Consider the following 26,356-nt stretch of genomic DNA (forward strand, 5'->3'; position numbering starts at 1 on the left):
GAGTGTGTAAATCAGTGTCTTAGTGGGTGCATGAGGCTGTCAATGGGTCTGTGAGTGGGTGCGTGAGTGGGTGTTTGAGAGGAAGAAATCGAATGAACGAGACAGAGAGAGGAAGAGAAAGATAGCAAAGTTTTTAGGCTTTGATGTATGATATACTTAAAATGAGATATTTCTGCATAATTTAAAATAAAAAATGTAGCTGTCATTTTTAAAAATGTAAAATAATTTGTACTTTAAAAAAAAAAAAAAAGGGAAGCAAGTCTGGCTGGACACGAACCTTGAATGCTCAGTGTGAAGGTCTGCGTCTCTGGGACCTGGTCCACCCGGGGGCTTTTTAAAACTTTTTATAGTGGATTTGCAACCCCGTCACGATTCCTCTGTAAAAGTGTTTTTATTTTAATGCTTTTGAGCCCGGGGATGGGGACAGCCATTTGGGACCCCAGCACCAGAGCTAAGGGGTCAGGGTGTTCATACCCTGGCCCCTTTAGTATTTTTTATTCTTTTTCTCTGGGAGTCAGCTCAAGCAGAGTCCCAAGATGGCGACCAACACTTCCTGCTTTGAAGTGTTGGCAGCCAATCAGATCTCAGCACAAGATTGGGAGGGGTCACAAATCCTTTGCGTCCCTATATATACAAATTTAGATTTCCTTAAATTTCTTAAAAACTACTGAACAGATTTACCAAAATAAAAAAAGAGGGCTCTTTCTGGACCAAGAGCTACCTTTCTGCCAAACTTGGTGTAAATCCATCCAGTGGTTTTTGCGCTATCGCTGTTCAATTTTTCCTACAGGAATTAACATTCGAAATGCTTTAAATTAACTCCCACTTCATCTAGGCCCCAGCTTGACAGATCACCCCAAAATGTTCCAGACAGCAGCTCACATGACTGTCGATTTTTTTTATGGAAACTTCTGTGAAGATTCGTCAAGTGACGTCAAAGTTATAGGCAAGCCAAAACAGCTTTTTCTATGGAAACTAGGTCCTAACTATAACTACCTACTGGCGACCGCCAGTACATTATTATTTTATATATATGTGTGTGTGTGTCTGTGTGTGTGTGTCTGTGTGTGTGTATATATATATATATGTTCGATGGCATGTGTAGCTGCAGATACACATGCTGTGCATATCCCGCCATCTAGTGTTGGGCTCGGAGTGTTACAAGTTGTTTTTCTTCGAAGAAGTCTTTTCGAGTCCCGAGATCGAGGGACTCCTCCCATTTCGGCTCCATTGCGCATGGGCGTCGACTCCATCTTAGATTGTTTTCTTTCCGCCATCGGGTTCGGACGTGTTCCTCTTCGCTCCGTGTTTCGGTTCGGAAAGTTAGTTAAATCTCGGAAAACTCGACGGTATTGTTTGCGTTCGGTATCGGGTTAGTTATAGCAGATCGACACCGAATTAAAGAAGAGCTCCGGTAGCCCTTCGGGGCTTCCATTCCCCGGCGGGGCCTGGTGGGCCCGACCGCTTGCGTCTTCAAGGCTAATGGAACGGACCCCATTCCGCTTCTGCCCCGAATGCCACAGTAAGTATCCTTACACAGACCAGCATTTGGTCTGTAATTTGTATTTGTCCCCCGAACACATAGAGGATACCTGCGAGGCCTGCCGGGCATTTTGGTCAAAAAAGATGCTACGGGACCAGAGAGCTCGAAGGCTTCAAATGGCGTCGACGCCGTCAGGACAACACGACGTCAAAGAGGAGGAGACTTACTCCATTCCGGATTCGGACTCGGACGAGGCCGAAAGTGAGCAGCCGGTGAAAACCGTGAGTAAAACTGCCCCGGCTAAAACTCATACCAAGATAATGAAAGCCCAGGGGACGCCACCGCCAGCAGGCCATGGCTTAACCTGTAAACACGGTGACCAACCATCGGCACCGAAAAAGGGCACACACGTGTCGAAGACATCCGACTCCGGTCGAGATACCGGCACAGAGTATACTCGGCACCGAGATACTGGCTCCGACCAGACTCGTCACCGAGATACCGGAACCGACCAAAGTCGGCACCGAGAGATCGGCCAAAAGTGGCTTCGGAGCCGAAAAAGACTGCGGAAAAAGTTTCAGTGCCGAAACATCCAGCATCGGAGCCGAAACAGAGCTCCTATTCGGAAGAACAAGGCCTGTCATCCCAACTTCAAGGCCATAGATTTGGACAAGAATTGGAGCTGGGAGAGCCAGACTATACACAAAGAAGGCTCCATATTCAAAAAGACACAGGGAAAATAAGAACTCTTCCCCCTATCAAAATGAAAAGGAAACTTGCTTTCCAAGAAACAGAGAAACAGCCAAAAGCAAAGGTGGCGAAAGAAAAAACTCCACCACGTTTTTCGCCACAACCATCGCCACAGCACTCACCGCAACTGTCACCTATTGCAACACCCCCTATGATGCAATCTCCAACCCACACAGGGATGTCCCAGGATGACCCAGATGCATGGGATCTCTACAATGCACCAGTATCTGACAATAGTCCAGACTGCTACCCGGCAAGACCTTCAACACCTGAAGATAGTACTGCTTACATGCAGGTGGTGTCCAGAGCAGCTACTTTTCACAATGTAGCACTGCATGCTGAACCTATTGAGGATGACTTTTAATTTAATACTTTGTCGTCAACACAGAGCCAGTACCAGAGTCTGCGGATGTTACCAGGGATGTTAAAACATGCAAAACAAGTGTTTCAAGACCCAGTCAAAAGCAGAGCTATTACACCTAGGGTGGGAAAAAAGTACAAGCCTCCCCTACAGACCCTGTGTACATCACGCAGCAACTAACACCTGACTCAGTGGTAGTAGGCGCAGCACGCAAAAGGGCAAACTTACAGACTTCTGGGGATGCACCACCACCCGACAAATAAAGTCGAAAGTTTGATGCAGCGGGGAAAAGAGTTGCAGCACAAGCAGCCAATCAATGGCGCATTGCCAATTCACAGGCTTTATTGGCAAAATATGACAGGGCTCACTGGGATGAAATGCAGTGTTTTATTGAACATCTTCCCAAGGAGTTTCAAAAGCGTGCACAGCAAGTGGTGGAGGAGGGCCAAAGTATCTCCAACAACCAGATATTATCGGCAATGGACGCAGCGGACACAGCCGCCAGAACTGTGAACACAGCGGTCACTATTCGGAGACATGCATGGCTCCGCACCTCCGGATTTAAGCCAGAGATCCAACAGGCTGTGCTTAATATGCCTTTTAATGGACAACAGTAGCTGTATACAGGTCTAGAGAAACTAAAGAAGGACACTGACACGGCCAAAGCCATGGGCGCGCTCTACTCACCACAGAGCAGAGGCACATTTAGGAAGCCACACATTAGAGGGGGGTTTCGAGGCCAAAACACAGAACCCTCAACCTCACAAGCCAGACCCACATACCAGGGCCAGTATCAAAGAGGAGGCTTTCGGGGACAATATAGAGGTGGACAGTTCCCTAAAACCAGAGGGACATTCCAAAGCCCAAAGACCCCACAAACTAAACAGTGACTTCAATCTCACAAATCCCCAACACATAACACCAGTGGGGGGGAGACTCACAGATTATTACCAAAATTGGGAGGAAATAACTACAGACTTGTGGGTCCTAGCCATTGTCCAACATGGTTATTCCATAGAAATCCTACAATTACCACCAAATGTGCCTCCAAGAAAACACAACATGTCCAAACAACACTTGGATCTATTACAACTAGAAGTCCAAGCGTTGTTACAAAAAGACGCAATAGAACTGGTACCCAACCATCAGAAAGGAACAGGTGTTTATTCCCTGTATTTTCTAATACCCAAAAAGGACAAAACTCTGAGACCCATCTTAGATCTCAGAACACTAAATCTTTACATCAAATCAGATCACTTTCACATGGTAACACTTCAAGACGTAAACCCCTTGCTCAAACAACAAGACTACATGTCGACATTAGATCTCAAGGATGCGTACTTCCATATACCCATACATCCTTCACACAGGAAATACTTAAGGTTTGTAATCCAAGGAGTACATTACCAATTCAAAATGTTACCATTCGGGTTAACAACAGCACCAAGGGTATTTACAAAATGCCTTGCAGTAGTAGCAGCACATATCAGAAGACAGCACATACACGTATTCCCATATCTAGACGATTGGTTAATAAAGACCAACACTCATAAATAGTGTCTTCAACACACAAAATACGTCATAGAAACCCTTCACAAACTAGGGTTCTCAATAAACTACCTAAAATCACACTTACAACTGTGTCACATACAACAATGCTTAGGAGCAACAATCAACACAAAAAAGGGATTGCCACTCCAAGTCCACAAAGGGTACAAGCATTCCAAAACGTAATACAAAGCATGCACCCAAACCAACAATATCAAGTAAAATTAGTGATGAAACTTCTAGGCATGATGTCTTCATGCATAGCCATTGTCCCAAACGCAAGATTACACATGCGGCCCTTACAACAGTGCCTAGCGACACAATGGACACAAGCACAGGGTCAACTTCAGGATCTAGTGTTGATAGACCGCCAAACACACACCTCGCTTCGATGGTGGAATCCTATACATTTAAACCAAGGGTGGCCCTTCCAAGGCCCAGTGCCTCAATACGTGATCACAACAGATGCTTCCATGATAGGGTGGGGAGCACACCTCAAACAACACAGCATCCAGGGACAATGGGACAATCAGCAAAAACAACTTCATATAAATCAACTAGAACTACTAGCAGTGTTTCTAGCATTAAAAGCATTTCAACCACTAATAGCCCACAAACACATTCTTGTCAAAACAGACAACATGACAACAATGTATTACCTAAACAAACAGGGAGGGACACACTCATCACAGTTGTGTCTCTTAGCACAAAAGATTTGGCATTGGGCGATTCACAATCACATTCGCCTAATAGCACAATACATACCAGATATTCAGAACCAGTTAGCGGACAATCTCAGTCGAGATCACCAACAGATCCACGAATGGGAAATTCATCCCCAGATACTACAAACCTACTTCCAAAACTGGGGAACACCGCAAATAGACCTATTCACAACAAAAGAAAACACAAAATGCCAAAACTTCGCATCCAGGTACCCACACCCTCACTCCAAGGGCAATGCGTTATGGATGAGTTGGTCAGGGATATTTGCTTACGCTTTTCCCCCTCTCCCACTTCTTCCGTATCTAGTAAACAAATTGAGTCAAAACAAACTCAAACTAATACTAGTAGCACCAACTTGGGCACGCCAACCATGGTATACAACACTACTAGATCTGTCAGTGGTGCCTCATATCAAGTTACCAAACAGACCAGATCTGTTAACTCAACACAGACAACAGATCAGATACCCGAATCCAGCATCGCTCAATCTAGCAATCTGGCTCCTGAAGTCTTAGAATTTGGACACCTAGACCTTACACAAGAATGTATGGAGGTCATCAAACAGGCTAGGAAACCTACTACAGGACATTTCTATGCAAATAAATGGAAACAATTTGTTTATTACTGTCATAATAATCAAATTCAACCATTACACGCGTCCACGACAAACATTGTAAGCTACTTACTACACTTGCAAAAGTCTAAGTTAGCTTTTTCATCCATCAAAATACATCTCACAGCAATTTCTGCCTATCTGCAAACTACACATTCAACCTTGTTGTTTAGAATCCCAGTCATAAAAGCATTTATGGAGGGGCTAAAAAGGATAATTCCCCCAAGAACACCACCAGTTCCTTCGTGGAACCTCAATATTGTATTAACACGACTCACGGGTCCACCATTTGAACCCATGCACTCTTGTGAGATGCAATACTTAACATAGAAAGTAGCCTTTCTAATAGCTATCACATCTCTTAGGAGAGTAAGTCAAATACAAGCCTTTACCATACAAGAACCCTTTATACAACTACACAAACATAAAGTGGTTCTACGCACAAACCCCAAATTTTTGCCAAAAGTTATATCACCGTTCCACTTAAATCAAACAGTGGAACTCCCAGTATTTTTTCCACAACCAGACTCAGTAGCTGAAAGAGCATTACATACATTAGACATAAAAAGAGCACTAATGTATTACATTGATAGAACCAAACAATTTCGCAAAACAAAACAATTGTTTGTAGCTTTTCAAAAACCTCATGCAGGGAATCCAATATCCAAACAGGGCATTGCCAGATGGATAGTTAAGTGTATTCAAACCTGTTATGTTAAAGCAAAGAGAGAACTGCCTATTACACCAAAGGCACACTCCACTAGAAAGAAAGGCACCACAATGGCCTTTCTAGGAAATATACCAATGACAGAAATCTGTAAGGCAGCCACATGGTCTACGCCTCAGACATTCACTAAACATTACTGTGTAGATGTGTTAACAACACAACAAGCCACAGTTGGACAGGCAGTATTACGAACATTATTCCAAACAACTTCAACTCCTACAGGCTAAACCACCGCTTTTGGGGAGATAACTGCTTACTAGTCTATGCACAGCATGTGTATCTGCAGCTACACATGCCATCGAATGGAAAATGTCACTTGACCAGTGTACATCTGTTCGTGGCATGAGATGCTGCAGATTCACATGCGCCCTCCCACCTCCCCGGGAGCCTGTAGCCGTTATAAGTTGATGAAAATAAACTTGTACATTTGTAAATATATATATATATCACTTTAGACACATTATGTACATACATACTTATTCCATTGCATGGGCACTATTACTATATACACAACTCCTACCTCACCCTCTGCGGGGAAAATAATCTAAGATGGAGTCGACTCCCATGCGCAATGGAGCTGAAATGGGAGGAGTCCCTCGATCTCGTGACTCGAAAAGACTTCTTCAAAGAAAAACAACTTGTAACACTCCGAGCCCAACACTAGATGGCGGGATATGCACAGCATGTGAATCTGCAGCGTCTCATGCCACGAACAGATGTACACTGGGTAAGTGACATTTTCCATATGTGTGTGTGTGTGTGTGTATATGTATATATATATATATATTGTGCTGAACATCCTGCCGTTCATGCAGCTTCCTCCCCTGAGCGGGGTCGGTGCACGGCAGTGGGCACAGGACCCGCTAAATATCTTTCCAATGCCTTTCTGTTAGTTTGAAAAAAGGAAAGCCGGCACTCCAAGTGATGCAATCAAAAGGTGTTTATTTCAACTCAGCCGACTTGTTTTATAGCCAGAAATCAGTACCAATGCCCCATTTCCCTTAGGAACTATAATTATCGCTTTGAGTACCGACTGTTCTTTTTTCAATACTAGCAGAAAGGCATTTGAAAGATATATAATATATATATATATATGGTTAATACCTATAATATTTTTACCATGCATGTCTTTACCATGAAAATGGAAAGTAATTTACAGATAAGTATAAACCCACTGTAAATATATATATATGTGTGCATATATATATATATATATATATATATATATGGAAAATGTCACTTACCCAGTGTACATCTGTTCGTGGCATGTTCCACTGCAGATTCACATGCTATGCATAGTCTGCCATCTAGTGTTGGGCTCGGAGTGTTACAAGTTGTTTTTCTTCGAAGAAGTGTTCAAGTCACAGGATCGAGTGACTCCTTCTCTTCGGCTCCATTGCACATAGGCATTGACTCCATGTTAGATCATTTTCCTGCAGAGGGTAAGGTAGGAGTGATAGAGTATAAAGAAAAGAGATCTCCATGCAAATGGAAAATATATACAATTGAATGTTAAACTTAAACGGCTACAAGCTCCCGGGGAGGTGGGAGGGTGCATGTGAATCTGCAGTGGAAAATGCCACGAACAGATGTACACTGGGTAAGTGACATTTTCCGTTTGATGGCATGTGTAGCTGCAGATACACATGCTATGCATAGACTACAAAGCAGCTTTACCTCCCATAAATGCGGTGGTTAGCTTGTAGGAGTTGAAGTTGTTTGAAATAGTGCTCTTAGTACAGCTTGACCTACTGTGGCTTGCTGTGTTGCTAACACATCTACACAGTAATGTTTGGTAAATGTATGCAGTGTTGACCAAGTGGCTGTGTACAAATTTTGGCCACTTGTATATTTCCTAAGAAAGCCATTGTAGCCCCTTTTGTCCGTGTGGAATGTGCCTTAGGTGTAACTAAGAGCTGCCTTTTAGCTTTAAGGTAACATGTCTGGATGCATTTTACTATCCATCTAGCTAAACCTTGTTTTGAAATAGGGTTACCAGTATGTGGTTTTTGGAATGCCACAAATAACTGTTTGGTTTTCCTAAATTATTTTGTTCTATCTATGTAATACATTAAGCCTCTTTTAATATCTAGTGTATGCAGGGCTCTTTCTGCTACAGAGTCTGGCTGTGGGAAGAAGACTGGTAGTTCCACTGTTTGATTGATATGAAACGGTGATATAACTTTAGGGAGAAATTTTGGGTTCATTCGAAGTACAACTTTATGTATGTGTACTTGTATGAACGGTTCTTGAATTGTGAAAGCTTGGATTTCACTAACTCTTCTTAATGAAGTAATTGCGACTAGGAAGGCAACTTTCCATGTTAGGTATTGAATCTGGCATGAGTGCATAGGTTCAAATGGTGGACCCATAAGTCGTGTGACTATGTTTAGATTCCACGAAGGCGCTGGAGGCGTTCTAGTTAGAATGATGCGTTTTAGTGCTTCCATGAAGGCTTTGATAACAGGAACTCTAAATAAAGAGCTGTGTTGTATATTTTGCAAGCACGCAGAGATTGCAGTGAGATGTATTTTTATGGATGTAAAAGCTAAGTTTGCTTTTTGCAAATGAAGCACATAACATACAGTGTATTGTATTGATGCTGAAAGAGGGGTAATTTGTTTAGATTGACAGTAATACACAAATCATTTCCATTTGTGTGCATAGCACTGCCTGGTAGTGGGTTTTCTTGCTTGTTTAATTACTTCCATACATTCAGTTGGTAGTTGTAGATACCGAAACTCTATGACTTCAGGAGCCAAATCGCTAGATTGAGTGTGTTGGGATTTCGATGCCTGATCTGTTGTTTGTTTTGTGTTAACAGATCTGGTCTGTTTGGGAGTTTGATATGTGGCACTACTGACAGGTCTAATACTGTCATGTACCAGGGTTGACGTGCCCACGTTAGCGCTATAAGTATGAGTTTGAGCTTGTTTTGACGTAGTTTGTTGACTAGAAATGGAATGAGCGGGAGAGGGGGAAAAGCGTAAGCAAATATCCCTGACCAATTCATCCATAGAGCATTGCCCTTGGATAGGGGATGTGGGTACCTGGATGCGACGTTTTGGCATTTTGCATTTTCGCTGGTGGCGAATAGATCTATGTCTGGTGTTCCCCAATGATGAAAGTATAGGTGAAGCACTTGAGGATGAATCTCCCACTCGTGTGTTTGTTGATGATCTCGGCTGGCTGAGAACATCTGCCAATTGGTTGTGTATCCCTGGAATGTACTGTGCTACCAGGTGAATCTTGTTGTGGATTGCCCATTGCCAAATCTTTTGGGCTAGGAGGGAGAGTTGGGATGAATGGGTCCCTCCTTGTTTGTTTAGGTAATACATTGTTGTCATGTCTGTTTTGATAAAGATGTTCTTGTGAGTGAGAAGAGGCTGAAAAGCTTTGAGTGCTAGGAATACAGCTAGCAATTCTAGGTGATTTATGTGTAACTGTTTGTGTTTGGCGTCCCATTGTGCCTGAATGTTGTGATTGTTGAAGTGCGCCCCCCAGCCAATCATTGATGCATCTGTTGCAAGTATGGTGTGAGGCACGGGGTCTTGAAATGGCCACCCTTTGTTTAGGTTTGTGGAATTCCACCACTGAAGTGATATGCATGTTTGGCGGTCTATCAACACTAGATCGTGAAGTTGACCCTGTGACCATTGTTTTGCAAGGCACTGTTGTAAAGGCTGCATGTTTAGTCTTTCATATGGGACAGTGGCGATACAGGATGCCATCATGCCCAACAGTTTCATGATGAATTTGACAGTGTGCTGTTGAGCTGGCTGTATTTGTGGCAATATATTGAGAATTGCTTGTATTCTTTGTGGACTTGGGCTTGCAAGCGCTGTTTGTGTATTTAGTGTGGCTCCTAAATACTGTTGAATTTACGCAGGTTGTAGGTGTGATTTTTGGTAGTTTATGGAGAACCCTAGGTTGTGTAGTGTTTGTATTACATAGTGCGTATATTTTTGACACTGTGTATGACTGTTGGAGTTTATTAGCAAATCGTCGAGATGTGGGAAGTGATGAATGTGTTGCCTTCATAGGTAGGCTGCAAATACCGCCAGGCATTTTGTGAATACTCTGAGAGCTGTTGTTATTCCGAAGGGTAACACTTTGAACTGATAATGCTTTCCTTGAATCACAAACCTGGGATATTTTCTGTGCGCTGGATGGATGGGTATGTGAAAATACGCATCTTTGAGGCCTAATGTTGCCATGAAATCGTGCTGTTGAAGTAGTGGGACAATATCCTGTAGTGTTACCATGTGAAAGTGTTCTGACAGGATGTAAAGATTGAGGGTTCTGAGATCTAATATTGGCCTTAAGGTTCCGTCCTTTTTGGGAATGAGGCAGTACAGTGAGTAAACTCCTGTTCCTAGTTGATTTTGTGGCATTGGCTCTATTGCTTGTTTGAGTAATAGAGATTTTACTTCCTCTTGCAACCGGGCGATATGTTGTGTGGAGAGGTTGTGTGGTTTTGGTGGAATATTTGGTGGAGTTTATGCCAATTCTACGCAATAGCTATTGAGGATAATTGATAATACCCAGTTGTCTGTTGTGATGGGTAGCCAATTGGTGTGGAACCTTTGCAGTCTTCCCCCCACAGGTGAGGTGTGAGTTGGGAAGGGATGGATTAAGTCACTGCTTTAGCTGTTGTGAGGCTTGTTTTGTTGACTGATATTTTCCCCTGCCTCTGGGCTACTGGCCTCTGTAAGTACTTTTGAAGCCACCTCTTTGATATTGAGGTTGGTAGGCCTACTTTGTTTGTGAGGTGGATGCCTCAGGTGTTTGGGTTCTAAATCCACCTCTGTATTGGGGCTTACGAAAGGATCCCCTGTATTGCGTTGTATACAAAGCACCCATGGCTTTAGCTGTGTCTGAATCTTTTTTCATTTTTTCAATAGCTGTGTCTACCTCAGGGCCAAAAAGCTGTTTTTGGTTAAACGGCATATTGAGGACCGCCTGTTGTAGTTCAGGCTTAAATCCTGAAGATCTAAGCCTTGTATGTCTTCTTATGGTGACAGCAGTGTTGATTGTTCTAGTTGCTGTGTCTGCAGAGTCTAGGGCTGCCTGATCTGATTGTCTGTAATAGCTTGCCCTTCCTCAACTATTTGTTGCGCCCTTTTCTGTTGTTCTTTGGGGAGATGTTGTATTATATCTTTCATCTCATCCCAGTGGGCTCTATCATATCTAACCAACAATGCCTGGGAGTTGGCTATCCTCCACTGGTTGGCTGCCTGAGATGCCACCCTTTTGCTGGCAGCATCAAACTTTCTGCTCTCCTTGTCTGGAGGGGGTGCATCCCCTGATGACTGCGAGTTTGCTCTTTTCCTGGCAGCGCTGACCACTACAGAGTCCGGAGGCAATTGTGTGATAAAGGCAGGATCAGAGGGAGGTGGTTTATATTTTTTCTCCACCTTAGGAGTAATTATTCTAGCTTTCACTGGCTCCTGGAATATTTGGTCTGCATGCTTTATCATGCCTGGGAGCATGGGAAGCGACTGATAGGTGGTATGTGTAGAGGAGAGTGTGCTAAAAAGGAAGTCATTCTCTAGCGGCTCAATGTGCATGGCGCCATTGTGATAGGATGCCGTCCTAGCTATGACTTGAGTGTAGCCTGTACTATCCTCTGGTGGTGATGGCTTAGAGGGACAGCAGTCTGGGTTGTTATCTGGAATGGGATCTGGATCATAAAGATCCCATGGATCCACATTGTCATGCTGTGAATCAAATGAATATACAGGAGATTGCACAGGTGTGGGACTAGTAGGGGGAGAGATAAGCAAATGAGGAGAGTGAGGAGGAGACTGAGGAGGAGAAAATTGAGGAGGTGGAGGTTTCTCCTTAGTTTGTGGCACTTTAGCTGGTGGCTGAGCAGTGTCCAATTCTTCTTGAAAGGCTAATTTCCTCTTAGGCTTTAGAGGTAGTGCCATTATAATTCTGCCAGTGTCTTTGTGGATGTGAATCCTGGCTTGCCTTTCATCTATTGCCTCCATTTGTGAATGTTCCTCAGTGATTGTATGGCTTTCTTTGAGTGGTTGCGAAAGTCCATGTTCCTCCGTATAAATTGGCCTTTTCGGCTCCGAAGCTGGTTTTTTCGGTATCGAAAGGCTAAGAGTGGATGATGGCCACGACTCCGAAAACGATTTTCGAGGTTTTGACTCGAAGGATCGATGCTTGGTTTTCTCAGAGACAGAGCTTCGTCTCGAGTCCGAAGGCTTAGGTGGCGTGGCCTTTTTCGGTGCCGAAGTTGTTGGTTGGTCACCGAAGGTCTTTTTACGGGTCGAGCCATGGCCTTCTGGCAGTGGCTTTCCCAAAGCCTTATGTTTGGGCTTGGCTGGGGCAGGCGTACTCATGTGCTGTCCTGCTGTTACCGGTCTGTCCTCCTCGGACTCCTGCTCGGAGTCGGATCCTTGAACAGGGACAGCCGTGCGCATGATCTCCTCTTCCTCGACGTCGAGATGTTCGGTGCTCTTGGATGCCATCTCGAGTCTCCGTGCTGTTCTGTCTCAGAGCGTTTTCTTCAAACGGAAGGATCTGCAGGCCTTGCAATTTTCTTACTGATGGTCTGGGGAAAGACAGAGATTACAGACAAGATGTTGGTCTGTGTAGGGAAATGTTGCGTGGCACCAAGGACAAAAGCGGAATGGGGTCCGGTCCATGAGGCTTCCACGTGGTCGGCCCGGCCAGGCCCGAGTTGGGCGCGGGTGCCCCGAAGGGTGAGTAAAGATGTTTGACCCGACGGTACCAAAGTGTTGATGGAGAATGGTATGCGATCGAAACAATACCGAGGAGAATTAGAGAGTTTTAAAACGTTTCTGACTCGAACTATCGGAGCGAAAAGAAACACGTCCGAACCCGATGGCGGAAAGAAAACAATCTAACATGGAGTCGATACCCATGCCCAATGGAGCCGCAGAGGAGGAGTCACTTGATCCCGTGACTCAAAAACACTTCTTCAAAGAAAAACAACTTGTAACACTAGATGGCAGACTATGCATAGCATGTGTATCTGCAGCTACACATGCCATCGAACATATATATATATATATATATATAATATATATATATAAAAAGGGTTTGTACATACCTGTAAAATACTTACGTTTTAATGGTAAAGACATGCATAGCAAAGAAATATGTGTGGTAAAAAAATATTAGTGGTAAAGACTTGTTATAATGGAGTAATTGTAAAGGCATGCGTGAATCGGTCACACACACCTCCACCACCAAGCCTCATTGTAGTGGTCAGGCTCGCTTGCTATGCCCCCTATGGGGCTGGTCTGACCAAATTTGCCAGGGCTGCTTTCGGTTCCCAGTCCGGCCCTGCGTCTAACCCTTGCAACAATGCTCGAACAGCTTCAGAATTTTAGCACGTTTTATTTACAGGATTTCTCAAACGTTTTATTACATCACCCATTTCATGAAATAGGAATTATTATGCAGCAGACAGTATCTTTACATGAATAATGTGACAATAGATATACATGTCCAAGATCTATTCTTACCCTAAATCTAAAATGTTTGTGACCTCACTTTTGCGATCCATTGACAACTTGGAGAATGCGCTATTATCTTACAACAGCCTTGCTTTCAGTGAGAGTTAGAAACTATTCACTAGTCTGAATTTCAGCGTTTCGTTGTCAACAGAATTACCTCTAAGGAGTAAACATATTCTTGTTGTCTACTTGCCGCACATTGATTATACAGAACTATTGTATCCCCAACTAAGTTGTATGCTAACTATATGAAGCACTGTCAGTATCCCTTTGATCCTACATATATTTCTAGAATTGACGTGTAAAATCACTTGCATCATTCCTGGCGAATTTACTGTATTCTCTATACTTTTAGAGAGCTTTGGTTAAACCTCCTTCGACCTTTGGCTTGCGACTGTTTTGACTGCATCTTTGATCAGCCTACTGTTTCAATCTCAGCTTCTTTCTATTTGGTGTTTAGGTGTATCTGTCCCCCTCCACTGGAATACATTAAGGGCGTTTTACTTCTGAAAGGTATAACATTCATCACACATTTAATTCCTTATCTCATTCATGCATTGTTAAACAAAATAACACTTAATTGTTTTGTAGTGCTGCAGGCATCTGTTATTGCTTTTGTCTGCACTCATCTGCAGGCATAGTTCTTACTGCCTTTGCTAATGCATGTTACCTTTGTACTCGAAGAAGATATATCAGGTTCAAATATTTGTTTTTCTGACCGTGGCTATTGTTGCATATTAAGATTTTCATGATGGGACGTTCACAACAGTTCTTTAGAAAATTTGAAAAATATTTCTGGCAGATGAAAGTGCATTAACATTACAAAAACAGTGCTAGTGGTATACACCCCATCATCCCCCGCAGAGTAACTCATACACCCTCACTCCTGTTCTACCATGCTTTGCCTTACCACCATGTGCTATTGGTACTGCTGACCTGTGACCCAGTCAAATAACTAGACCGCCCGCTACCCCGCGACCCTCGGTGATTAACTCAGCACCGTGTGTCTCTGTATGCAGCATGACTTGTCATATGCCTGAATGCAAACATAGGGTCAGTATTCGATTTTTGTATGCTTATTGTGTAGATGTCTTTCTTTCTTAATGTTATGCATATGAAAATGAAAATAAAATGTAAAAAAAGATTAAAGGACTCAGACTGCAGGTCAGAAGAAATTAGGATTTTTAAATTATTTGCGACCAAAGTTCTAAACTGCTCAAGAACTTAAATATGTGGCATTGCTAATTCAAGACTTAATAAATACTGTCACTACTGCCGCTTTATAAAGCAAACCACTTAGCTTTTTCAAAAGTGGACAACTTGGTATAAGTGGACAACTATTTTGAACACATGGACCCAACAAAAGGTATACAGATTAAAAAATGTGATGGGCATAACACTGCATGAAAGGGGCGTTCCAATGGTGTTCCCATGCAACACCCATGGAATCGGAAGCATTCCCAGATTTACAAGTCAGCGAATGTGTCAGATTCCTACGCCACCTTAGGGGCGGCATTAAAGTGGCGCAACGGGGAAAACTATCATTATTTCTCCCCGTTTTTTCCTCTATGTGTGCTGCATTCTACAGCACACATACAAAGAGGAAAACATCATTAATGGTTGTTTATGTCCAGGAAGATGCCCCTTCCTACACATAAACATGCATTCCTGCAACGCAGGCACCTTGGTGAAAGGGTGCCTGCGTTGGTGCTAGGCAGCAATTTGTGCGCCAGGGCAGGGGACAAGGACAGGAATGCGCTGTATCTCATAGATGTGGCACATTCCTGCCCATTTGTTTTGTCGCAGGGCAGCGCAGCAAAAAGGCTTGCAGTTCTGCCCTGCGCCAAAACTTAGTAACTGAGACCCTGCATACCTGTTCAAGACAAATTGGGTGATTCTAGTTGAACTTTCAACAGATTCTCTCTCTGGCACTTAGTAAAAGGAAATAATTAGGAGCCTATGTGGAATTTACATCCAGTAAATCTCGTGCAAAATATGTCACTTCCACTGCCAACCTGTCAAGGCAGGGTGAAGAACAGTCCACAAAAATGCCAAATGGTTAAGAAGAGGTTGGTGGGTGATATCCGAAATGCCTGAAAGACACTGGATGACATTGGATGTTGCTTTGCTTATCATGTTGATAGCGGATATCCACAATGATTAAACACATTAAATATTGCTTTGTTTTTCATGTAGTGAAGTGAGAGCCTAGCATTTCAGTTGGACTGCTTGTTTTGAGGTGGTCTTAGAGTGGCCTGCTCATGGCAGAGCTCTTTCTGTAATGGCATAGTGAGATTTAAAACCACTGTAAATCACTAAGCTGTATTGTCAGTCGTTAAGCAGTGTTTGATAGACTGTTTCCATTCATCACGTTTTGGTTGTCTCAGAAATGTGATGGAGCCTAGGTGTGATAGTGTTTGCTACCACCCTTAAATTAGATAAACCAACTGCAATATCTTTAAATTTAAACCGGAAATTCTGTTAGTATGCTATACTCTGATCTATGGAAAGGTATGTTGCCCATCACCTCCTTTCCTGCATGTTTCCCCTCTACATTTTCACGAAAATGTTAACCCATTTACAAATAAGTTACAAAGTTCTATTCAGTGCCAGTCGGTGTTGATTGCTTTTTTCTCAGAACTTTGGAAAACAAGCCCACCCTTGCTAAAATCTGAACTTGTGAAAACTGAGGGGCATATTTATACTCTGTTTTCGCAAAATTTGTGTTGTTGTTTTTTACGCAAACCTAACTCATATTTTGACGCTAGACCTGTCTAGCGTCAAAATAATGGAGTTAACTTCATTTTATGGATGCGAGAAACGACCTTGCGTCAATGAGATGAAAGGTAGGTGTTCCTATCCAAAAAATGACTCAAAGCCCCAGGCTTTATTTATCGTCCCATGCAAAAAAGGTGCAAGGGTGGGCCTAAATGATGGCGCTAAGCCTGCTTAGCGCCATTATTTAATGCCTGGATCAGAGCAGTCATTAGAGTACTTGTGGACCCATTTCCATGGTCAAACACCATGGAAAGGGGCTACAGGTGCTCACCCCAAGCCCCAGTTACACCCCACCACAACAAAGGGACATTCAAGGATGGGGGGACCTCATCCCAGGTAAGTAGGGTATGCATAGGTAAGTATTTTTTTTTCTAAATATAAGTGCCATTGTGGGTCCTGAAATGGGCACCCTACATGGCGCTGGGTGCAATGGCCATGCCCAGGGGACACTGGTCCCCTGTGCTGGCCATTGGGGTGGTGGGCATGACTCCTGTCCTTTTGTAAGACAGGAGTCATGTGGTATGGATGGTTTTGCATTAGGAAATGATGCTAGGCTGGTTAACTGCATTTTATTTTGCCTCTAACCAGCCTAGCTTCATTTTTTGAGGCAAAAGCCCCCTCCTCCGTATAGCCACCCCCACCTAGCTAACGTCATTTTACCAGACGTTAGCCCACCCTTAGCGCCGGCTTGCGGGGTTCCATAAATCTTGCGCCCAGCTGGTGCTCTGGCATGACGCAAGCCTGCGCTATACTTTTTGATACAAAACTGCATTTGCGGAGTTTTGCGTCAAAAAGTATAAATATGGGCCCGAGCTTCATGCAGGTTTAAGTGTTTGATCATCTAAATAAGGCTGATGTTCCTTTAGCGTCTTAAAAATTAAGTACTCTATATGGTCACAGGTCTCAGGTTGTCGTCTTATGTTCTGTTTTCCTCAGTAACTTATAACTCTGCTGAACGTTCTGCCCCTTCCGTTCAATATCATCCGGTCTTCAAAAACATGCATTGTTCCAAAGGCATGGCTCCCTGGTGGGGTTTCGATTATTCCTTCTAAAATAATGTGGTGTATCTCATGGGAGTCCAAGAAGTAACCTCCATCGTGGTCATGTCCAGATAAGCAGCACACTACACACGTGTGAGAATGCAGGATCGAGAGAATGGCTGAGTAATTCCAAGCGTAACCAGCACTATCGGTCGCTTGAGGATGAATGGGCACGTGACCTAAACGAAAGGAAAAACATAACGCGTGAATGAGTTCACATTTTAATAGTTCCTACACAACATATTATCATTTCTATCCTTTTCAAGAATGTCTGGTGACTGACAATTGAGCACAAAATCCATGGCATGTGGCACTTGGAAAATGCGTTGAACGCCCTGCGGATTTAGAGCTCAGCAAGAGGCAAAATAAAAGTGAATGCAAATATTAACTGAGGCATTTCAACTTAAAAAACAGTATACTCTTTAATGGGCTCAAAATATCAGCATGCCTGAGTTCATGAGAAGCAGCAGTTTTCAGCATGGAATTAGACATGTACCCATGCAGCGCAGGGAACATTCATGAAGAAATACCATTATTAATTAAACACTACGAAGTAAAGTAGTTATAAACATGTTAATTTTAGACCACTAACAAGACAAAATACAACGGTATAAAAGTTTTTTTGTTTTGTTACAAGAAAGCCATGTGACGAAAAATAAGGAGTTAATGGTGTTGCACATGTCAAAGGTAACTAAGGGCTAGTTTAAGGGTCGATTTTAGGGTTGGGTTATGCGTTTGATGTAGAATTAAGGTTTGCATAAGGGCTAGGTTAACAGTTATGGTTCAGGCTCGGGTTAAAATGAGTGAGGATGGTTGCAAACCATTTGATTTGAAAGTGTGTTATATACGTTTCATTGCTATGTATACCCTGTAAGGTGAGGAATTCTTTGTGTAGGCTCTTCACGCGGTATTCCCATACATATTATTCTTTGTGAAATAAATAGATTTGTTGATTAAGACTGGGTTGGTTTAAATGAGCAGAAAGGAATACTGCAGTGAGTGTGACTGCCTTGGTCCAGTTGGCTGATATAGACCTGTCATCACTCCCCGCCACTGGAAGTAATGGCACTGAAATGACCCGTGTCTGTCCTTATCTAGAAGACAGAGGATCAGAGTTCATTCTAATGATGACAGCAAGACAACACTACTGACCTACAGTTACAGCACTGATTAAAGCTCTCGATCAAAGAAAACAAACCCCATTACTATGTGCAAGTATTTGGCAAAACCCATGTGCAGTTTACTCGCCGTTCGTTTATCTGTTTTTTGAGTTTGAATATCTGACTTTTGATTGGTTCTGCAGTCAGTAACATCATTTTACGGAATGATCATTTTCAAATGGGGAGTGAGAGGAGCTATGGGCTTTTGTTCAACTCTAGGTTCTCATCAAATATAAGACTGTACTTAACATTGAAACCAGTATTCACGCAGAACAAAGCTCCTTCGAGCTTAAAACCACTTGTGTCAGTTGCTAAAGTAATTACAAATGGATGGCCAAGACGACCTAATGGTAGGAAACTGCTTTCGACCCATCAGCACATCTGGAAACTGGTGCCATTATCTACTCTTTAGACCCACACCAACACATTTAGGCCTGGATTTATTACGGGTTGCTTGGGCACTCCTGGGACACTGTGCAATTTGGTGCTGCGTTTGTGGGCTTTTTAATGGTAAGTAAATCAGTGCAATTTTTTGCAATAGCAAGCACCCGTGCAAAACGTTAGTAAATAGCCCCCTTTATCTCACCACTATATGAGGAGTCAGTTTAGGTAGGTATTGAAAAGCAGCACACTTTCTTAACATGTCATGCCAAACCATGCTACTTTTCATTGAGACTACAATACACAGTTATGGTTATTATTATTTATTTTATTTATAAAGTGGTCACATCACCCCCAAAGGGACATTCCGGCACTAGAACCAACACAAGAGACTCTGCAAGTTCAATGTCCCTAAAGAGGGAACAGCCAGCTTTTCAGGTGAAACAAGGAGATCTTCCATAAGACGCATTTCCAAAGGTATGGAATTCAAGTGAAGAGCTGGCAGATGGCTAAACTAGCCGCCACCCAGCCTGACTTTCCTAATTTGTGAGCTGCGGATCAAGGTGTGATGGGAAGAGCGCAGCGCTCTACTGTGTTTATAGAAAGCCACTTTGGCATGCAATATAGCTGATCCTGATTCATGGAGTGACTTATGAACATAACAGAGGAGTCTGAACCTGGCTCTCTTCCATACTGGAAGCCAGTGCAGCTGACTAAGGCATGCTGATAGGGAGCTCCCTTTAGTGCTGTTACCGATCAGTCTGGCTGCATCATTCTGCATTAGCTGCAGGCGGCTAAACAAGTAATCAGCCATCCCTAAATATAAGGCATTGCCATATTCCAATCCGCTCAAGATAATGTAACTGTCCTATTCCAGGCTACAGGGATCCATCTGAATAACTTTCTCAACATGTGCAAGAGACCAAAACATCTCCCAAAAACCTAGTTTACCTGGTCTTGCATTGAGAGGGAGCTATCTAATATGACTCCCTAGTTCCTAGCGGCTCTCCTGGGTAAGGAAGCTGTGCCAAAGGAAGTGGGCCACCAGGTGTTATTCCATACTCTGGCTGCCCCACCAAACATCAAAGCTTCGGACAATGTGATTGCATCCAGCTCGCTACATCAGAAAGGCAGCCCAGTAAATTCTCAAGGGTTGTACTCTAACGTTGCTGAAAATAATGAGCTGGGAATCATTCACATAAGAAAATGTCTTAAATCCCCAGGACTTTGCAATGTTCGCCAGAGGGCAACATATATATTGAACAATAACTGGTTAAGAGAATGACCCCTGTGGTGCTCCACAGTCAATCAGAGAGGGAGTCAATTTAAACAGAGGCAGATAGAATGAAATCTGGTAGACAGAAACACTCCAAACCATTTTAGGATGGTAGAATGCAAACCTGCTTCAAGTAGCCTATGGGCTAACTGGAAGTGTGAGCCAGTATCAAAGGCAGAAGACAGATCTAATAAGATCAGGACGACTGCCTTCCCTGATCAGCCTCTGATCTAATTCTGTCCACCACCGCCAGCAGGGTACTCCATACAGTTGTTGGTTCTAAAGCCTGTTTGAGACACGCCAAGGATGTTATTGGCTTCCAAAAACTGCGAGAGCTGGGTGTTGACTATCCTTTCTAACACTCTCGCCATATAGGGCAAAAGAGAAATAGGGCGATAGTTGGAAAGATAAGCAGCTTCCACTCCAGCCTTCTTTAATAGAGGCAGCACAAGAGCAGATTTCCAGTTTGATGGATTTTCCACAGCTTGGTGGGCAGAAAATCTGGATTTTATTATAGATATGGAGGCTAATATTATGCATTAAACTCCATTGCCACTACTGCAGCACTTTAAAGGCTATAGGCCCAGATTTAAGAAAAGTGGTGCTTCACATTGTGAAGCACCACTTTTCTTGCGCCCCCTAATGCCATCATGTGTGCACCGTATTCAAGATACGGCGCACCATGGCAGTATTAGGAACAATAGCTTTGATGCTATTGTGGTTGTTTGCTCCACTAGCGTCAAAAATTGCAAACATTTCAAAAAGTGCAAGGAGGCCCATCAATTCCAATGGGTGTGTCCTTTTAATGCCTGCTTTCATCAGGTGTTAAAAATGACAGCAAAAATTGTGCTATGAAATCTTGGAGATTTCATTGCGCCACTTTTGCAGGCCTTCTTGCGCCAGAACACCCTCTTTGCATACATTATGCATGGTGCATGCATAGACTGGTGCAAAGGGTCGCAAAGTGGTGCAATGCATGCATTGCGTCACTTTGTAGGTATGTCGTGGCGTTTTGGCAATCTAACTCCACATTAGCATCAGAAAAAATGACACTAATGTGGCATTAGATGCTGCAAGGCCATACTTAAATTTGTGCCATAGAACACTGAAACATTCCACAGGTTAATAGAAGGCTAGAACCCCCAGCCATCTTCCTTCTTGTTTTGCTACTGAAACTTGTCATGAAACAACTCATAAAACAGTCCGTGCTTGAATTAACTTCAAAATCTCCTTTTCTTCTATGGTTCCGAAGTCTCCACCTCCAGAACAGCATAATCTTCCATTAGTTGAGTTGACCGCGTGCTCGAACCAAGCAACAATATGTTAAACAAAGGAGAGCATTGGGAAGGGATAATATTAGCCTCTGTGTCTTTAATAAAATCCAGATTTTCTGCCCACCAGACTGTGGAAAATCTACATTTTATGGCAAGACCGGAGGCTAACATTATGCAAGTTTAACGTTTCTCAATTAAACTACATGCTGCATTTTCTACTGCTTTAAAATGAAATCTTCTGAAAGTTTCAGCATTCGACTATTCCGCACACTTCAAAATGTCTTGTAGCACACTGCCCATTAAAACAACTTTTGAAGCAGCCCGACCTCTTACCGAATGTGCCCAAAATACATTGACATCCACACCAGCTCTTAACATCAATTCCTTAACCCATCAGGCAAGAGTGGGAGAAGACACTGCTTAAAGACATTAATAACTGTGACACTCTCATGGGCCTCACATTCAAAGTTCTGCTTTCATACTCCTTAACTCATCGTACCACACACAAACTCTCTCTGTCATGGAAACGGATAGGATAATGGTTTTGAATTAGTTTTGGTTCTCTTGGTTAAATAGAAACATACCCTTCCTGTACAAATCCTGCTTGTTACATCAAGAGCTTTAACATCAGACACTCTACGATATAAGACCAAAGACAACAAGACTGGTAATTTCATAGACAAATCCCTCATAGTTAGAATACAATTTTGTCCCCAACTCTCAACATACTTTAAGACACTATATACCTCCCACACAGAATGATATCTATACACCAGTGGCGCTGCTATTCTGATACTTCTCATAAGTCGCCTAATTAAAACATCTTGTCCCACAGTTAATCCATTCACCTGCACATGTCTTGCTGTAATAGTAAACTGATCAACAGTAATAGTCCTAGAAGCTAAACCTTTAGCAAACATCTCTGACAAATAGTTTATAACCTCAACTACATCCACTGAAACAGGATCTCAATCGCTCTCCAAACACCAGCAAACCCACTTCTTCCAAGCCAATCTATACAAATTCTTTGTTCCTGGAGCCCAAGACTCCCTGATGAGCTCTGAAGCTTCTGCTGAAATGCCTGGCACCTTCCAAACTCCTGATATTTTCCAAGCCTCTAGCCTCAAATGATCTGTTCTCACCACATTGTGTATTTCTCCTTCTGGCCCTTCCATTATTTCCTGAAACATTATCAACAACATTGGAAAATCCACTGACAACTCCAACAGAATTGGGAACCAAACCTGAGACCTCCAAAGTGGAGTTACCACCACTACTGTACCATTAGAGTCACTTGTGGTATCATCGAAAATTGAGGAAATGTATAAGGATGCAGGGAAGCATCCACCCCTGATGAATTGGGATCCGGGTGCCAACTGAAAAACCTCCTCACTTGAGTATTCAGTCTGTTCACAAACAAATCCACTACGAAAGGACCCCATGCTCTCCCCAGGCTCAAAGACACTTCCTTGTTCAGCCTGAAAATTCCTTGGCAACCAAATCTCTCACAATTGACACATTATCCATCCTTAGAAGAACAGAACACCTCACCTTTTTTCATGAAAAACCTTATTGCAAATGACCTTGCTAACAGTTCTAAACTATTTATAGGCATCATTCTTTCTTCCTCTGTCCAGTGTCCCCCTGTTGACACTATACCACAACGGGCACCCCAACCAGCTAAACTAGCATCTGATTCTATCACCAAATCTGGAATTTCTCCAAATATTGTTCTGCCATTCCATGCTTCCACATTTCTCAGCCACCACTGAAGTTCCTCCCTCATCTCTGAGGTAAGTATAATTAATTGTCTCTGAATATTTCAATCCAATTCTCACACGACTTGCTTTCAACCTCTGAAGTGCCCGATAATTCAAACGTCCAGGAAAAATAACTTGAATTGTTGAAGATAATAACCCTATTATTCAAGCCAACATTTTCCTAGACATACAATCTGCATCTAGAACACTTTGAATCTCTTCCTTATTCTCTTCAGTTTTTTCTCTTGGAAGTCTTAACTCCCCTTATTATATACACCAAGAATCCTAAAAACTGAGTAACTTGACTTGGTTCCAAACTTGACTTGTTCTTGTTCCCCCCAAATTCCAAACCTTCCAACAAACTTACTGCCAAATCTGTATGAGCTTTCACTCTTAACCTGTCCTGATCAATTATCAATGTGATCAGAGTAAATAATTAAATCTCATCAGAAAGAAACCACAGGATGAAGGACCTTCGTAAAACACCATGGGGCGAATGATAGGCTAAAGGGAAGACAAACAAACTTCCACATCTTCCAGTCTCACCTGAATAGCAGAAACCCCTGATGTGGTTCCTAAACTGGGATTGTAAGATACGCATCCTTTAAATCCAATCAAGTCATCACGTCTCCTGTTTGAAGAATGTCCCTTAATATATCCATCCCTTCCATCTTGAAATTATGATAAACTACCCAATCATTGAGACTCCTCAAATTTATCGCAGGATGCCACCAATTCCTGATGTACTTCTTCTATAGCACAATTCCTGTACCTCTTTCTCTACCAATCCTACCAAATCTGTGCTGAAATTTAACATTTCTGAAACTCGATCCTGAATTGGTTCTGCAATGAAATATATTTGATAAACTTGCACTGTTTGCAACACCCAAGGATCTGCTGTTATCCGTACCAACTGTGATAAAACTGAGAATGTCTGCCTCCCAATTTTAAAGGGATAAGAAAAGGGTATAACCTAACCTGATCCCCGGGTACGACGAGATCCTCTGCTTCAAGATCTTGGACTTTGAGAACAGAATCCACCTGATTGAACTGAACCTTGGTTCTGCAAGTAAGGTCTGAATCTCTGAAAAAATAATTCCTCATGATTCCTTGACCTTGGCTGGGGTACCAACCCCTTGGACGCCCAGACAATCCAAAAACACGATCACTGAACACTTTCATTATATCTCTCTGTGCTTTTTCTATGGAACTATAAGCCCCTACATATTTAGACATTTCTTTAATGAATGGATCTTTGAAAAGGAGACCATTCGCCTATGGACCTGCCTCAGTGTTTGCCAAGTCCACTAACTTTAGGTCAATTTTAAGTAAGATATCCTTTCTGAGTTCTACTGAAATTGCTGTGTTGGTGTTACCCAACAGGCAAACTGTACATTGCACCCACTATCTCATCTCGTCAACATCTATACTTTCATTGTTTACGTGTGCCTCCTCTGTCATATCAAAAATCTTTGTAAGTGGACCAACTACATACAGTAATCTATTTTAGCACATTCGTAAACCTTTGTCTAGACTTTTGCGTGGATCTCAACCTCCTTTCCCTATAAAAGCCAAAATCTTACTATCCAATTCTGGAGCTGCCATAACTTTATTTGATAAAGAAAGTCTAGGACACTCTGATCTCAATCTCACTCTTAACTCCATTGGTATTTCTCTCCTTAACCAGAATTCTACATAATCCTCCACATGCGGAGCAGGTGTCCATCCTGACGACAACGGATGCTTTATCATGGTATCAAACATGGACTCACCCAAAGGATCCACCAAACACTAGTATCCATCTCTTTATTAATGTCCATTGTTAACCTTTTTCTCAGATTTGAAAACACCTTTGATTAGAATCAAAATTGAACGAGCAACTTAACCATACCTCTGCACTGCCAGATGATTTATCACATTGTACTACTGTATATTTACGTGGTTTACTTTTTACTTTCTTTTCTTTCCGTGGGTCTTTTGTACACCCACTATGTGTGTCCTCAACACCATCTTGACCTGTGCCATCACAAGTACCTTGTTCTGCCTTAGCAGACTTCCATCTTTTATTTTGATGGACATGCACCTCAATATTCTTCCTTTTTATTGACACCTTACCTTTTTCCTCAGTATGAGAAAAAGCCTCTCCTGCTGACCAAAAATGTTCCTCCTCTGTACCAATCCCTCTAGCTTGCAACAAAGAATCCAGTCTCCTCTCCATCCTACTGCAGACCTGAGTGGTAATTTTCTCAATTACCTTTAAGAGTCTGTCATCCATCAACTTCCCCTGGTCTTTATTAATCCTTTCCTGAGACATAACTCTTTTTCTAGATATAAAGTAAAGCAGCTAAATGTCTATAGAAAAACCCTCTTAACAGCTTTCCACTTAATAGATGTAAAGCACTAATATTTTCAGAGCCAGCATCAGCTGTAACTTTCAAACGACTTTAATGTTGACAGCGTTACTATTCTGGTTTAAGAAAGCTTCCCAATCTGCTAGAATGGCCGAAGACATTGTGCTATCACACGCACTTCGGCCGGTATTCCTACTTCTTTACTATTACTTCTATTGAGTTGCCGCTTGCCCGCGTCTTCCGACATGCTTAATAAAACAAATTGGCACCTGAAAAATAATTCCTGCACCAGTCGTATAACATGAAAGCAACTTCACACCCAGCCACTGTAAAGATAAAGCTGTTTGTGAAAACAGAGCATGTCACGTGTTATGTTTGCTTGCTAATTTAAGGTTTCATCATTACCAAAGCCACCGGATCTGAGTGATGCATTCAGCAGTGCGAGCACCTTCTGCACGCTCCTTCTAACCAAGGACATCGGATCTTGAGTCGCACTCCGATAGAAAAACGCGTTACAATTTGAACGGTAACAACATTTCTTTTAAAACGTATGTACTGTTTAAGTGAAGTAGACTATTGACATGAAAAAATCATATCATGTAGCACGCTAAATGACTTCTGAAACAAAA

General features: G+C 42.5%; 1 protein-coding gene across 2 annotated transcripts in view; it reads right to left on the bottom strand.

Annotated features, from left to right (window-relative positions):
- Positions 1-14,218: 14,218 nt before the first annotated feature.
- Positions 14,219-26,356, bottom strand: part of LOC138246128 (manganese-dependent ADP-ribose/CDP-alcohol diphosphatase-like) — a 54,983-nt gene continuing 42,845 nt past the window's right edge. For both annotated transcript variants that reach the window (XM_069200395.1, XM_069200393.1), the window contains exon 4: positions 14,219-17,704. In XM_069200395.1, coding sequence (XP_069056496.1) covers positions 17,418-17,704 — 287 coding nt within the window. In that variant the 3' untranslated portion in view covers positions 14,219-17,417. The remainder of the gene's footprint in view (positions 17,705-26,356) is intronic.

Source organism: Pleurodeles waltl, chromosome 7 (genome assembly GCF_031143425.1).
Source record: "Pleurodeles waltl isolate 20211129_DDA chromosome 7, aPleWal1.hap1.20221129, whole genome shotgun sequence".
Classification (NCBI taxonomy): domain Eukaryota; kingdom Metazoa; phylum Chordata; class Amphibia; order Caudata; family Salamandridae; genus Pleurodeles; species Pleurodeles waltl.